General features: G+C 36.8%; 1 protein-coding gene across 3 annotated transcripts; it reads left to right on the top strand.

Annotated features, from left to right (window-relative positions):
• Nucleotides 1-1688: 1688 nt before the first annotated feature.
• On the top strand, nt 1689-15229 carry crlf1a (cytokine receptor-like factor 1a). Of its 3 annotated transcripts, none has more exons than XM_059501457.1 (8): nt 1689-2125; nt 5231-5509; nt 6927-7056; nt 7647-7816; nt 9596-9753; nt 11053-11221; nt 13086-13271; nt 14123-15229. In XM_059501457.1, exons 1-8 carry the CDS (start codon nt 2068-2070, stop codon nt 14137-14139), a joined length of 1167 nt encoding a protein of 388 aa, XP_059357440.1. In that variant the 5' UTR covers nt 1689-2067; the 3' UTR covers nt 14140-15229. The 3 variants fall into 3 exon arrangements, with proteins under 3 accessions (XP_059357440.1, XP_059357439.1, XP_059357441.1); XM_059501456.1 differs by having other exon boundaries at nt 1698-2125; nt 13086-13267; XM_059501458.1 differs by lacking the exon at nt 1689-2125 and adding an exon at nt 3478-3658 and having other exon boundaries at nt 13086-13267.
• Nucleotides 15230-17349: the final 2120 nt, after the last annotated feature.

Here is a 17349-nt window from a genome sequence, read left to right as displayed (position 1 = left end):
CAATTCCTTGAAGTCTAAGTCATGTTCTGGATAGGCATCACCAAGCTGGGTATGTGTCCAATCAGATGCGGTCAGCGAATTGGCCGAGAGATTTACGTTGCAATTCGCTTGCCGAGAGGAAGTTTTTGTTCGCGTTTCTGTTTCTAACTATCTTTGTTGTTCAGTCTCCAAAGCAGAACTCTTTTAACACATCACTCAGATACTGTTTTGCTGGAGGAACTCCTTTTCTTCCTCCTTGTATGTGTTCAGCATAGCTAATGTTTTGGATTATTTTCCCGTCCTTTAGGATTTAGCGAAAAGTATAATCACTCTCGCCCTTCAAGCTGATCCAAAGTCGTTTAATGGACTGGATTATATTCCTAAAGACTCAAAGATCTGAGGCAGATGAGAGTAAGACCATTTCCTCTGAAATCTGCAGCTTATTTCTGTGTAATGACCACGTGCATGTCAGTTCCGCCAGTTGTGTGTTTCCCAGGAACAGCTACTTCATTCACAGATAATTATACCTTGTTAATCCGTTTGTGTGGCTTTAATTGATCTTAAACCTGCTGAGATTGTCGTGATTACAACATCTTGATTTGTAAATGTAAATTTCCTGAGGTGTGCTATTAATATGACATAACATTCTTAAGAACGCATTTACTCAGACATAATACATATGCATGAGTAAACTGTTTGGAAGAGTAGAATATATTTAGGAACGAGGTGTTTAGAAGTGCAGAAGACATAAGCATGAAGTTATAGGATAAAGGGAGAATTAATGAATGTGGTGGGAGTTCTCCGTTCCCTCGAGGGCTCTGTGAGATGAATGGTCTTTGTCCCCATTCACAGAGTTTGGATGACTTTCCTCTTGTTATAGCATTGTATGGTGATAACTGGAAAGGAAGTCCACTCACTCATTTACGAGACAGAACCAGCGTGGAACTAACGGTAAACCAGGCATTAACAAGCGTTTTTTCTACAACAGATAAAGCGCTGCTTTGTGACTTGCTGACCCACGGGCAAACTGACTGTCATGGTTATTGTTTCAAAACACACTTTCTCACCGAGTGGGTGACTCAATGACTAGGACCACATCTCCATCTGCTCATAACCACCATTACTCAAACATTAGTCATGACGACTTTGAGGCGTTGGTATTGAATTGATCATATTCCATTGATTTAAACTTTGTCAAGTTTTCATGTTTTTGGAAACGTATTGCCTTGCATTTTTAATAACCCTATTTTACCTATTTTATTGTTAACAGAATAATGTTTTTTACTGTCATAATTCTCTTTCTATATAATTCTAATTAAATTACATTCTATAGCATTTACAGAATTGTATTAAAAAAAACTATTGGCAAAATGGTATAAAATATTTATAAACATTTTCTTTTTATATTCCGTGGAACATTTGGAATATAGAAAAGAATATTATTTCGGACCACATTATCTGCCTTTATTCAGTTCTGCTCAAATAAGTCATAATATCCCAATTTAATATAAAACAGGCAGTTTGTCAGATACAAGGGGTGCAGGAAGTGAGTTAAATTGTTACTCCTTCTAGTCAACTGTCACAGAATGTAACTTTAAATGATTATCCATAATAAGGCTGAAGGTAAGAATTCTCATTAAGAGATTCTTCTGGCCCACAGGTCTTTTACAATGGAAGATATACTACACTGCTCTAGATACAAGACGGAGGGCAAAGACAGAAAGAAGGGAGGAATAAAACGAAATAGGCAAAATGACTTGGAACTGTGTGGGAAGACATGGGAGGAGCTTACAAAGTATAAACTTGGATGTTTCCTAGCAGTGGAGAGCTTCAGGACGGTAAACGATGCCAAAAGTAAATGAAGAGGACGAATGCACCGTCTCGTTAACAGAACATTTGGCGGATTTTCTTTAAAGTTCAGTCTTCTGGAACATCCGCGAGACGCCAGCAGCTCAGGAACTGACGCGGGATCAAGTCTTCGGGTGCACCGGAGCTGGACTCGGTGTTGCATGCGTGGATCAGATATTCCTGCATAGTCCAAATACACTCTCTTGAACTAAAAGAAAGAAAGCGCACTTATTTCGTAAGATGATCTGCTTATTGTTTTTGTTCCACTGTGCTGCCGGCGTGTTGTCGTCTTCAACCCGTGAGTACATTTATAGCTCTCTCTCTCTGTGTGTGTTACATGCGTTCTTACGTACCTTCTTCATCGAATGGGGTTTGTTTCGGAACTTGACGCGTTCAGTATAGAATTAAAATTAGAAAACAGAATAGAAAGAAAGTTAAAACTCTAATACAGTGTAAATGAAGTTATTTACAGCGGTAATAAAACAAAATCCTCTTGAGTGAATTTTTAAGTATCCTGCATCTGCAAAACATTGTTTTTATATGTATAGGGCAAAAACGTGCCAGGTTTCCTGTAATGTTTATTGGATTATTTTTGTTTGATTATTATTAAACTACAAAACTGTGGTTTTTATTTTTATTTAAAAAACACCTATTTTTATAAGCGAAAATAATATATTTTAAAAACGTAATAATCCTGACACAGGCATAATGGTTTAGAGAGATCTTCTCTGTGGTATAAAATATAATTTTATATTTTTCATGTCACAATAAAACAAAATTGTCTATTTACATGTTGGTTACCCTGGACCTAAATCTGGTGGACAAGATTTCCAACAATCTTTTTTTTTTTACAGTGTCCAGAAAATTACACCACATTTAGCCTCCCAAAATGTCCAACTTATCTAATTTTAACTGAGTTTATTTTTAGCTCAAAAGTTGGAAACATCTTCATTAGAAGGTAATTTATAGCTTTGCGTTTGTAATGTATTTTTAATACATTTAATAGATACGAACGCTATTGACCTGTATGCAGAGTTTTAAGAAAACAAAATCAATGTTTATTTACATAGCAATGCTATTGTTGTAAATTGTCTGGTTCAACAAACTGATCAACTGATGATATCTGTATGGGTCGCAGCATATTGCACTATATTGAAAAAGTCTGCTAGAGGTTAACATTTAAGGTCAGAGCATAATTCATTTAACACGTGGAGGGTTCAGCCTTATGAACCACAACAAAACTCTGACATCATGCTTCTTATGATTATTTTTGTAATGCACATGTTACTGAATGAAAAAGTTCACCTCAAATCAACACTTATCACAGAGACGATGGATTCTGTTCATAGTGTTGGTGAAATATAGGTGTTTGTGAAAGTTTAATTTACTTTTAATGAATAGCAGAGAACAATGTAACCGGATCAAAGGGCATAATTGCATTGTAAATAACAAAGGGCTAAATTATTAATAGCTATTGTGAAATACATTTACAATGCAAGGGTATAGCACATTCCCCTTACGTGACATTCACAGGTGTTGGTGCAGGGGAAGATTGAGACTAATTGCATCTAATTAAGTATTGCCTAATTCACACCCTCGTTCCCTTTGCAGGAGTTTAAGAAAGTGAAGTGCAATACAGCCACTGACAGACTACATTTCCCCCTCTTCTAGTAAACATTAAACGCAAAAGCATCAGGCCGGCTTTCCTGGGCCTCAGTGAAATATAAACAGAGAAAAAAAATGTGTAGACAGAAGTAACCCTTTAAAAGATCATTGTGGTTTAACAACATGGAATGTCCAAAGGGTGGTCTCACTGTTCACCGTCTCAGCGGTAAGATGTGCATCCAGGCTTTCTCTCTGCGTTGCATTAGTGATGACAGAAATACAGGCTTACCTCATGAGACCTGCTGATCTGAAACCAAATATCTTAATGCTCATTTCCTATTCAGACACCTGCGGTAAATACTTGTAATTGCTCCTGTCATTAAATGGTTTGAAGTGACATGTTTTCAAGTCACTTAAATCAAAACAGCACCTTGTAAAGACTGTTAAAAAGTAATACAAGACCATATCGTGATTCTCTTTCATTAATTCCGTAAGATAAAATTACTGATTTTTATCATTCCCATTTGTTACGGAGAGAAATGTCACCCTTTAGGCTCGGTCTGAGTGTGTGTTGAAAATGTAATCTCTCTTTTAAGGTTAGTCTATCAATCTATCCATCTTGATGTAATTACATGTAATCACTCAGCAGTTCCTTCATCACCTCTATTACTCAGTTGTGCTGCACTGACACATTTTTTGAGGGATTCCACATTGTCACATTACAAGACTGATAATGAACTCCAAAAGGGTTCCTGTTATATTAATTATCTGTGATTGTTCAGTGCAGTGATAGATGTCAAATTTAAGAAGCACTTAAAGAAAGGACACAACTGGAACACTAAACCATATGTATATTTAAAGTTTGACCCTGACATTGTTTACACTTTGCTAGTTTCATATATTTTTTCACACATTAATAAAACCGATATTTAATATGCATATATTTATTTGAATGTCCATTTATTTATTTTATGTGCATTCTACAGTGAGATCATTTTTAATGAACAAACCATATGCATATATAAACGCTGACCCTGTAAACAATATTTTTTACACTTTGCTAGTTTTATATATTTTTCTCATATTAGAAAATAACCTCAAACTAATATTTTATACGCATATATTTATTGTTCAATTATTTATTTTATTTGCCTTCTGTGGTCAAATAATTTTTAATGAACACTAAAACGTGTATTTAAATGCTGATCCTGGTAAAAAATATTTTTTACACTGTGCTAGTTTTATATCTTTGCCTCACATAACAAAATAATCTGAAACCAATGTGTTCATTTGCATATATTAAATGTTCATTTATTTACTTTATGTGCATTTGGTGGTCAAATAATCTTTTTAATGTACACTAAACAATAGGTGTATTTAAATGCTGACCCTGCCAAGCAATATTTTCCCCGCATTGTTTCACAAAATAATCTCAAGCAATTATTTCTGGTGCATATATTTATTTAATATGCATTTTGTGAAATTTATTTTATTTGCATTTATTTAGTATTTTAGTGTAGCTATGTAATAAGGGGGAAATGTACAGTCAGACGGACCATCTGACTGTAGTGTTCCCTTTCATAGTAAATGGATATTATCTCCTTTTGTGATCATCTTGCATATCCCACATTGCTCTGATTTAGGCTGTCACTATCAACTTTTCTGATGTGTTAGTCATGAGGTCGGTCTGTCTCCTCCTTTAACATCACATAACTTGAGCTCACCCATAACCAGACAGCTCATAATAACCGTGATGCCTCTTTCCAGCTTTAATCCGCTATATCTCACCCTCCCTTAGAGGTGGCTACAATCTACCCTCAAGACCCGGCCCTTTCCATCGGCTCCAGCCTGACAGCCACATGCTCAGTGAATCCAGACCACGGTGTTCATGCAGGCTCACTCTACTGGACGCTGAATGGGAAGCGTCTTCCCAGCAGCACCTACAGCATTCTGAGCCCGACTGTGATCAGCGTCACCCTCCCTCGGCTCTCCGGGTCCCGCCAGCGCTCCGGAGACAACCTCGTGTGCCATAACAGCGGGGGTCATGTGCTGGCTGGCTCCTGCATCTATGTTGGCAGTGAGTCCTTCTACCATATTGTTCGGATTTACTCTAGGCTCCTGTACAACTACCGAGTGTGTTTAATTGGTGAATGTGCACGCAGTCCAACTTAAATACAATTAAATGGATTTTGTGGGCAAGCCTGGAGCCTTGGGGAATATGGGTCAGATGTGGAAGTATTAGACAGTCTTTATGATTTGACCCCCTGCCACTGAGCCACAGTTGTTGCAGTATTTAATTTTTTCTGCCTGTCCGCCAATGAACTCAAGAGTTGTTTAAGCCCCTTAAGATAGCTATCTGTTCCACTGTTATGCTTTTAGCACCTGTGTGGTCCATTATAGGCGCTTTCCTCGACTGACACGTATGACAGAACAAATGTACTGCATTTGTCAAGTTACATGGAATGGTGGCAGTTTGGAAAATTACAAACACAGACACACACACACACACACACACACACACACACACAAGAGTGAGACAAAGTCAAGGAAGCGAGTGTCTGTCTGGTCATTTGGAAAAAAGATTGAAAGCCAAAAATGGAGAGATGTGGTTATGATAAGTGTGTGTGTGAAGTGCTTTGTTGATTCAAGCTTTCTATGTCTCTGAGGTCTCCTCTGTAAGGTTTGGTTCATATAATCACAGTCTTATACTTAGACGCAGTGTCCTTTGTTCACAGCTGAATGGAATCTTGGCCCCATTCCTGAACTTAAATGAGGATGACAGCTGAAGACACTCATCCATTATTGAAAATATTTAAAGTCAACACAGAGTCAAAATTTACCCTATTTACTTTCTTGATACATGTTACTCGTCTTATTGTGAATGATTCATCTGTACGCATTATTCCAAAAATGGTAGCATTCATAAACTTTAATGTTTCTTTTTTTTTTTATTACTTGTATTTTGCTCAAAAATACAGTAAAAACCGTATATTGTGCTGATTTGGTTTTCAAGAAACACTTTATATTATTTGAAAATGAAAAAAAAAAACTGGTGAAATTGTTTCTGTTGTTTTGAATAAGTTTAATGTATTCTTGCTTATATTTTTGTATTGTTTATTATATATTATACATTATAACATAATTATGTATGCATTATTATTTATTTAATTACTTATGATTATAAGTATATAATATAATATATAATACATTATTTTAATTGAATGGATCCTTGCTGCATCTACTGTATCCCTCTCCCTCTCTGTCTTTATATAGTATTAGTATTTTCAGTTTATATTTTCATGTCTTTCCATTTATTTTTGTCATTTTTATTATTTGTTTCATGTTGACTTCAAACCAAGAAACTATTTTTTTGACAGATTTTCTGTATTAACCAGCAATTACAGTATGTACTTTTAATGAAGTGTTATAAGAGGCATGAGTCATTTTGCACTAACTCACTTTGACAGCTAACTTATTCTTGTCTGTTTTTGTAGTGCCTCCTGAGAAACCTGTGAATCTTACCTGCTGGTCCAGGAACACTAAAGACCTCACCTGTAGATGGGCCCCTGGGAGCCAGGGGGAAACCTTCATCAAGACAAAATACACACTCAAATATAAGCTCAGGTCAGGGCCACAGGTCATTTTCACTCATGTCAATGCCTCTTCCCAAATTCACGCTTTATCTTGTTTGTATATGTCATGTTCTTGTTCTTACATGCCCATTCACTGGAGGACAGTGGAAGGATGTTTAAGGATGTCTCAAACCAACAATCTGTGCTAATCCCTCTTGATGGGCAGATGCCATACACTTTTTTTTTTTTGACAGGGAAAATCCCTTAAATTAATTGCTTCTAAATACTTAAAATTTGCCTAAATTTTTTTTTTGTGCGTTTCAGTATTGTCTTTCACATTTTATTTTATTTTATATTTATTTATTTATTTATTTATTTATTTATTAATAATTGGCTTTCATGCCCAGTGGGCAGATGGATGCAAATTCCACACAGCAATTTTCACATCCCCATTCCCAAACCAGGAGCAATAAGCCCTTAATTAAGGAATCATTCCCACATTTTAGATTATATGTCTTATCTATTGCCTCATAATTTAAAAGACTCCATGTAGGGAACCTGCAGGCATATCATTCATTACAAACGTACTGTGTCCAGTTATCAGTGCGCATCAGAAAATAAACCTTGTTCGCACACCTGTAGGTGGTACGGACGAGAAAAGGAATGTGAGGACTACAGCGCGGGAGAACCATATACATGCTACATCCCCCGCGACCTCGCCCTCTTCACGCCCTACGAGATATGGGTGGAGGCCTCCAACCAACTCGGAACCGCAACATCTGACGTCATCTACTTGGATATCTTAGACGTGGGTGAGTGCTTGACCTTTGACCCCTTTTTCGGGACAAGCCCCAAGTGTTCTCCTCATGAAGGACCATGTGCAACATGAGAGCGCCACTCCTTGTAAAAACTGGGTGCATGCCTGACGAATTGCAGCAGTCTGTCCCAGCGCAATCAGTATCGCTTTGCCTCATACAGCATCTATCCACCTCCTCGCACATACCTGCAAAGCCTTGCAGCCCCCTCCTTAACAGACGAGTGGAATTTTTATGAAGTTTTCCGCTAATACCAGTACCGTGACCTGCCCGGGGCTACTGTTTAGCAATGTGACTGGAATAGGGTGAAGTCTGTTTTGTTGAATCCTTAAGATCTTATGTGCTTTGAGTGCGGGCCAAGCTTGCCCATAATCTCTTCAAACAGACATTTTAAATGACAAACATCTTCATAAAAATGGAATTAGTATTGTTAGGACTTAAGTCGGGGGCATTTTGTCTTGGCAAGACATTAGAAAGTATTTGAAATTAAATTAAAATAGCCTGAGCACAAACCGAAGCCCCCCATCCTCAAAAAAGAGATGAGAAAGGTTATAAACTTTTACATCCTCTGAGTGTAAATCAGGGTAACTGCACCTGAAGGGGGAGGCAAGGTGATTTTGAATGGAAAAATTATAAGAGGAAGGTGGGTGCTCCACCAAACATGCCATAGTTATGACACAGACACCACACCTAGTGCCTCCACCTTCTTAGCAGCAGAGACAATGCTCATCTATGTTGCCAGTTAATTAAACAACAGCTTTGAGATCCAAGCAGACTACAATTACTTGGAATTTTAAGCACTAGGAATGCTATATCATTTTATAGCAGGCTGAATACAAAATGCGTGCAAAGTGGAAAAATACAGAGCAATTAGTAAACAAGATTATCGGAAAGCAGCATATATTTCATCTCAGTTGAATCACAAGATCAAAAGTCTCTAGTCTCGGCTTGCAGACCACACAAAGTTCGCTCACTGATCAGCTGGTGCATATTGCACACAAAACATGGAAAAAGCGTGTGATTGGCTAGTTTTATCAAACTTAGCGCAGCAAGTAAGCCACACAGGTTTTTTCATTATAACAAACATGAGACAATACCCTGTTTTTTGTGATGAAGTAATTACAGGACAAAATTCGCAAGGTTAGTGGCATCACTGTGTTCTAGATAGATATCCATGAGACCAGAACTATTAGTAATTATCAAATAAGTTTATTCTGTGTTTTCTGTACTTATTTGTGGAGACTGACTTTATTTGAATAATTTTTCTTTCATACAGAGCTGAAATTCATAAAAAATGCAGAATTGTTAGCGTATGATGCGATAGATAGATAGATAGATAGATAGATAGATAGATAGATAGATAGATAGATAGATAGATAGATAGATAGACAGACAGACAAGACTGCAATGATGCATTAAAATGAACTAAAATGACTAAAGTGGTTCAAATAGTAAGATGCAGAATTTTTATTGTAATTTAAATGTAAAGAAGTAATGGAACTGAATACAAATTCTAAATATTTTCAGTAATGGATGAATAGATGGACGAGTAGATGATAGATATTTCATAATATTTCATAAATAAACATTTGCGGATCAGGGTGGAAGAAAATTTCATTTTCTACAACCCTTGTCAAACTGCAGTTCAATAAACTTCTTTTTCCATGTAATTTCAATTCAAATTCCAGTTCAAGCTTTCAAGAAGAAGTTACAATGAGGTCTTTTGTTGCAGCGTCTCCAACCTTATCACATGTTGTTTGTGTCGTTTCCTCTCAGTGACGACAGACCCACCAACTGATGTGACCGTGAGCCGAGTGGGCGACCTGGAGGACCAGCTGACTGTGCGCTGGGGGACACCGCCTGCATTAAAAGACTTCCTCTTTCAGGCCAAATACCAGATCAGATACAGACTGGAGGAAAGCAGCGACTGGAAGGTACGGTAGCACTCTCAGTGAACACACATCATCGGCTCTCTGCCCATTATCCTGCTTAATATTACCACCTTCCCACTTCCACACCCACTTGTTTTTGTAAGGCATAGTTTGTATGTATGCTAGTTAGTGTCAGTTTCTTGATTTTAAAGCATTTGCAGAGTGCGGCGATGATTAATTGGAGTGGTTCAAAAGATAACAGCAATGTTTCAGTAGAATTTGGGTGTTTGTATTACTTGTCCGAAACGTCATTTCCAGCTGTAGCAGAACAGCACATGGTTTCCAGTCCTCTGGCCACGGAAGAGTCCGGCTAAACTTTAGGCCGGGCTTCAAATAAACTTAGGCTTTCACTGTCCCCATTTCGCTCATATGGATCCAATCAGTTGGCAGGTTTTCTTCTGAAGCTGGGCAGAGTTGTGTTACATACATTTTTTTCCCCCCTTACCAATCATTGTGCTGTCAGATGCGCAGTCCTACATAGTTAACAAAGTCAAAATATGACAGTGACCATCAAAAGCACATCACAGAAGACGATCTAATGTTTTCAAAACACATTTAGAGAGCTGTTTTATCACCCAGGCCCGTTGTCAAACCCACAGATTGCTTACACAGCCTGTGCGAAGGGAAATAATTACCCAGCATGCCTGTTATATGGCAACCTGATGATGTTAACATTCTGCCACTCATCACGTTCCAATAGTAACGATGGTCCTCGGATTACGGAGCCGTGCATATTATTAGCCATGTTTGTAGTTTTTGAAATGTGAGACTGGGAAGGGACTGATTCGGGGGTAACGGGATTGTAAATAATTATACGGGGCCCAGGCCGTTTCAACATTCATGCAATCGAATCCCATATACCTCTGCTTTAATGCACATGAAGGAGGTAGCACGAGACTGGCATGGCACTTTCTGTGTGTTGTAGGATGCTGTCTGTGCCCATGCAATTACTCAATCTGTAATAAGCAATAGATAACAGATTTTCTCTCAGGGTAGTGTTGGTGCTCTTCATGTATATGTAGAGCCAGAAGGCAGACCAATTATTTATGTGTGTGTCCCTGTTATTTACCTCCTGTCTTTGTCTCTGACATATGTTGTATATCCCCTAGGAGCACAAAAGGGGGAAATTTCTTTGTTCTACTTCTTTGTAGATGAACTTGCTTAAGGGTTTTGAAAGTCAATGGCTTTTTTTTTCCTTATATAGAACATTAAATATGCCCGTTAGGGTAACAGTGTGTGTGTGCTATGTGGACTCTGTAGGTGTTTGATGTAACAGACTGTTTTGGGTGTCTTTCTCTGCAGGTGGTGCATGATGTTGGGAACCAGACTTCCTGCAGGCTCGCAGGGTTGCAGCCAGGCACGGTGTATTTTGTGCAGGTGCGCTGTAATCCGGTCGGGATTCTGGGATCTAGGAAAGCAGGCATTTGGAGTGACTGGAGTCACCCAACGGCAGCCTCAACACCACACAGTGGTAAGAGAAATATCATTTAAGTGATTCTTGCAAAAGAAGTTACTTAGAACCTCTTTACTTTTCTATGTTAATACTATGGTTTTTTTTTTAAGTACCTTATAAGTACAATGGTAAATAATAAGGTTTCATTGCTTTATTTTACACTTTTCTAGTTTACAGTTGAAAAGAATACTATTTCTGAATTTTGAACAATAACACATCCCAAATTTGCTTTTTGTTTACTGGTATAAAACCAGATCCATGTTCAAAGACATTGTAAAACATAAATAAATGTAAATGCACACAAATTATCATAATCTCTTAATGTGTATTTTTTATTTTCTTTGCATGCTTGGCAACCACAAAAAAACGTACTGCTAATGAACTATATTACATTTTGAAAGTAATGGTTATTTTCCGGACTATAAGTCGCACTTTTTTTTAATAGTTTGGCTGGTCCTGCGACTTATAGTCAGGTGCGACTTATTTATCAAAATTAATTTGACATGAACCAAGAGAAAACATTACCGTCTACAACCACGAGAGGGCACTCTATGCTGCTCAGTCCTCCTGTAGTCTACACTGAAAACATAGAGCGCCCTCTCGCGGCTGGAGACGGTAATGTTTTCTCTTGGTTCTAAATAAATGCGACTTATAGTCCAGTGCGACTTAAATGTGTTTTTTTCCTCATCATGACGTATTTTTGGACTGATGCGACTTATACTCAGGTGCGACTTATAGTCCAAAAATACAGTAATTATTATTAAAACCTTAGTTAACTACATTAGTGAACAATGAAAAATACAAAGCATTTTTTGTCTTATTGTTAATTTAAACATGTATTAATTTTATCATTAGTAAAATCAAAAGTTGTGCCTGATAATATAGTTTAATATGAAATTACAATGAACAGTTAAATTTGCATTAAATAAAATTAAGAAGTAAAGTTGAATGATTGCTCATTGTTAGTTAAAATTATTGAATTTACTCAATTTAACTAAAGAGCTCACAGTTAATTTTATTAATTAGCATTAACCAACATTTTTAACATGGCTAAGTTGATTAGACACTTCAGCTTTGTGAAATCAATGTTAATATAATATAAAAAATATAAAAATAATAAAATACAATGCATTTTGCTTTTTTTATGCTATTACATTATAATAGAAGATCCATTCATGCAGATTATGAAAGTATAATTATTTAAAACTTGGACTGATTGAAATCATAGCCTAACAGTCTTGTAGTGCAGCGGGCCTCATGTGGGAACCATGAGTGTGATTCCAGCTTGCATTGTACAAAAATCCCTCTCCCAATTATTTCTGGTATTATTTAATGTTTGTATTATTAAAAATGACAGAAAGGCCAAAAGCAACATAGAAAATAAACAATATAACCAGCGATACTAGTTAAATGGTAGCAGCGATACTCGGATTGAGATGTTGCCTTTGCTGTCCTTCATCATATTTTCACATTTTGAATGTGTCATGCAGTCCACCCTATAATCAGATACATATTTCCAAGACGATGCTCAGTCCAGCAGACACCAACTAGCAGATGCAACGCATTACTTTAGTCATACATCTCCTCATTTTGTGGCTTGCCAGAGAGCCACGGGGGAGTGTTGGATATATTTTTTCAGAGGATTTTTTCTGAAGATTAACAGATTAACTCCTCTGCACATTAACTCTTCTGGAGCAGCCCACATCTGGAGCTCAGAAACCCGCTGTTTATTTAAAATGGAAAAGGATTTATTTTTATCCCAATATGTGTTTGGTTGGCTGTGTAAACTGTGGCCTGTATCTGTGATAAGCTTGATGCATGTACGATGGCCGCTTGTTTCCCCTGGATGGACACGTGTTGATTTTTGTCTTTCGCCCCGCAGAGCGGCTGCTAACAGGGTCATGTGACTCGAAGGTGGGGCAGCAGAACTCCACGTTGCGGAGGGATTTGAAGCAGTTCTTTGGCTGGGTGCGCAAACACGCCTACGGGTGCAGCGGTATGAGTATCAAACTTTATGATCAGTGGCGGGTCTGGCTGCAGAAATCTCACAAAACACGCAACCAGGTAGGTAAGGAGCTTTTTATTCACATTCTACTTGTTTTTGAACCCAAACTCCATTAATCACCCTTTAGGTGTCTGGTTTGCTTCAGCTTTAGTTTCTTCAACTGTTATGCCAGGATTTTTTGCTCTCATAACACTGCGAGACTGGATCCAAGCCCTTGAGTTATTGGAGTTGCCCTAGTTAATTGAATTAAAGTGCTTCTGGTGTTATTGTACTGAGTTTCCTGTGTTTTGCTCAGCAACCACTGAAGTAAATAACATGAGGCGACTCATATGATTTCAGGTAACATTTCATAAACCATTGTAGCAAATTAAAATAAACTCGAGTAATGAAGCTCTGCACGCCGATTATCATTCAACATATGTGTTCAGTTCTGTGAGATTCCACAGTAATCTTGTTTTGGAAATGACAGGGATTGTCCTTCACTCGAGAGAATACACTCAGCTTCTTTCATGTGTCCCTAGTGTGTTGTGGTCTTTGTTCTATATGAAAAAAACAACTTGTCAGCATCTGGAAAGTTCTGACTTCATACTAGATTATCCGCCGGTACGTCATGACAAGAACAACAAGAGATAAACCCATAGCAATAACACTAAGAATATCTCAATATCCAAACCGCAAATGTGACCCTGAACCACAAGTGTTAATTTTTTTTACAATTGAGATTTGAAAGTGATGTGACATACAGCCAAGTATGGTGACCCATACTCAGAATTCGTGCTCTGCATTTAACCCATCCAAAGTGCGCACACACAGCAGTGAACACACAAAAACACAGTGAACACACACCCAGAGCAGTGGGCAGCCATTTATGCTGTGGGCATTTATCTGATTGCTATAATATTGTCTGCTTTCAGGTTCTTCAAGGAGATAAATCATAGCACGTCGCCCCTGGCAGGCAGAACATTTAACAACAACAGCACACTGTGGAAGAATTCACATTTTCCAGACTGCTGCTTGGCTCAGTGCAAGAAACTTAACGTACAGCTGGACTCAAAACGGGATGTTCAAACAACAAAAGGTGACGGGCATTTGGTCCCTCGGACACAGATTAAATTGTGCAGTTCTCTAAAATGCCTTATTATAAAGGAAAACAAACTCTCTTTGATATTAGCCACGGAGATCAAATGGACTATATCTTCGCATCTCGTTATCCTTGGAGACAAGTTCTTGATCGTGTTGGGGAGCAATTAATTAAAGGTCATAATTTGCACATTTAGTGATGACTATGCATGAGCCATGCTTAGTCGACCTGACACATGGTCTTTACGTGGACCCGTGACGTTTTCGGATCTTGCTAACATTACCCGACCTGTAACATTAAAGGGGTTCCTCACGGACAAATGGAAAATGTCTGAACGTTTTTCTTCAGCCAGCGTTTTGTTTAACTTCAAGACAACTGGAATAATATTAAAACCATCCAGTTTTACCAAAGGTACCTTTCATGAATGTTTGAGTGACTACAGCAGTTTACCTAAAAATCTGACAGGTATACCTCACAATACATCTTGCCAATTTTCAGTCTCCTGTTTCTTTAAGTAACCAGTACATGCCGCCATATCAAAAGTTGCAATGCAATGCTATGCTGAAAATATCAATAAATCGAAATAAGCCTCTCTCTTAAATAAGTCCCACTGCAGTCGTAAAGGAGGATCTACAGACATTCACTATATTCAGGATCAACACTACGACAGAGTTAACATGTTGGAACCCCAGGACGGACTCATGTTGTTTCTCATGTTTATATATGTGTTGCAGTTACAAAACTGTGACTGTGTTTGTAGCATTGAACTGTTTGGAAATAATTTTATGTATTGAGACATTTTACTGCTTTTATTTTTGTACTGAATTATATCCGCATATTTAAATTCAAAGTTATGTTTTGACTCTTAAGTTATGTGTAGGTAGATTATATTATTATTGACTGAACTGTAAAACCCTAATATTGTTCATTAAATCCTTCTTTAAGATAAAACCTATGAGCTCTGTTCTTTTTGACAAAAAAACAAAAAAAAATACACTCTGAATCGGTGTTTTGGCATTTCAAAATCTATTTGTTTACAGATAATAAGTTTTTTAACCATATTAAAATGTAATTGTTTCATTATTGTTTTAAGCTTTAACATGAATAATATAATTTTTTTTATAGTCTCTGAAAACAAGTCAGTTTTCATGTTCATTGCTATTTTTTCACAGTTATTTATCTTTAACTACTTAGAAAACGAATGAAAACAAGAAAGTTAATGATTTGGAAAGAAAGTGGAGTACAAGGAAACAATTACAAACAGATACAGAAATAGCAAAAAACAATTGCACAAAGCAGAAGTGTTTTGCCAGAGTATGATCCTCTTCAGGGAAAAAGATTAATGTGTGTACGAGCAGTTGTCTGGTTAAATTAGTGCTCTTCCACTGGCCTCTTCCACGGTCAGTATTTCACTTTTCCCTAAGTAACACCCACAAATAGCAAAAAATAAAATGCTTTAGGCCACTGGGTTTAGAGTCCTTAACATTTTAGCCCTGTGATTTCAAAACACGTGATTTAAAATAAAATACGGCCTATGCTCTTCTAAGGGTTGTAACAATGACCCTTACTGTAACTGTAATCCCTATTCTGCTTATTGTTTCTCGAATAAGTGTTTGTAAAGTGAGTCCTCAGGCACTTTCATGGTGCAAAGATCAATAATATGCTCGATATCAAGTTGCAGAATAACATTCCCTGCTTTTATTTAAGCTCTTAAAGTATCCATGTTGATTATGAGTTAATGTACCAGCTATATGAAAACCAGGTGATGGATATGTTTGGATGCAAATTCATATTGCTTTTTTTTTTCAACTGAGCTACATGCCAGAGGTCATCTGTTGTGTTACCTGCTTCTACACGAGGCACCCAGTCTGGAGATAGAGAAGGTTAATGTTTAATGTCCGCTCACTGGTCAGGGATGACGTCTCAGCTTTCACAAGACACACTTTCTTAGCATGCTAATTACATTTTGCGCTGTTTTCAGTCAGTTTGAGCTGCCGAAGAGAAACGGATTTTGTTAAAGCAATGCATTGTTTGTTCAAAGTAGCTTCAGACTGTTAAATCAGAGTAATTAATGTTACAGAGGAACTTGATATGCTACATCCTACTGTAAAACTATGCCACAGAAACAAGAGCAGCTTTCCAGAAGTTTCATTTGTTTTGAGTACTGGTTGAAGGTTGCCATGGGAACAGCGAGATTGACAGATCATATCAATCATACAATGTTACATCACCCACTTTAATAAAAAATTATATATATATATATATATATATATATATATATATATATATATATATATATATATATATATATATATATATATATATATATATATATATATATATATATATTTAGAGAGAGATTTATAGAGTAGTCTTTTGCTCAACACTTTAGAACTGATCACAATGAAAGAAGAAAAAAAAAAATATATATATATATATATATAACATTTTTAATGTTATTAGGAATATATTCTGTACTTTATTTAATTTCCTTTATAGTGATATGAGACATTTTCACCACATCCATACTTCAGTGCATCAATTCATACTTTAATACATTTAATAATTAATATTTTGAAGGTTTCCTGCACTCCTAGAAATATCTGGAACTTTAAAAAATGTGATTTCCATGTCTAGTAAATTTAGAAATTTAATTTAAAAAAAAATGTCATTTATAAAATAAATAACATAAGGCCATTGGGGGCAAAAAAAACTTTTGTATACTTTTCTATAGCTAAAAGGTACTCTGTAAATGTGATAAATAAAAATTTTTATCACAAGCTGATGACAGAAAGTACAGAATATCTCTCAGTATTTACATTTGAGGCAGCTATTAGTATATAATCTTTTTATCTCAAAAGAATAAAGTGGTCCTACAATATAAACATTAGTCATTTCAAATAGCTGTCGGCTGTCTATTTCACATTATGTAATTAGCTCATTAGCTGCCGTTTACAGACAAGATGCCAAGGAAATCTGTAATGCGTAAAGATATTTAGATGGATATTGTTGTAGCCTGGACATGGATAAGGTTTCTTGCGCTTGTAAGAGTCATTCATA

This window comes from Carassius carassius, chromosome 20 (assembly GCF_963082965.1).
Source record: "Carassius carassius chromosome 20, fCarCar2.1, whole genome shotgun sequence".
Lineage (NCBI taxonomy): Eukaryota > Metazoa > Chordata > Actinopteri > Cypriniformes > Cyprinidae > Carassius > Carassius carassius.
The sequence above is the reverse complement of the archived record's forward strand: the minus strand, read 5'-3'. Positions and strand labels throughout refer to the sequence as shown.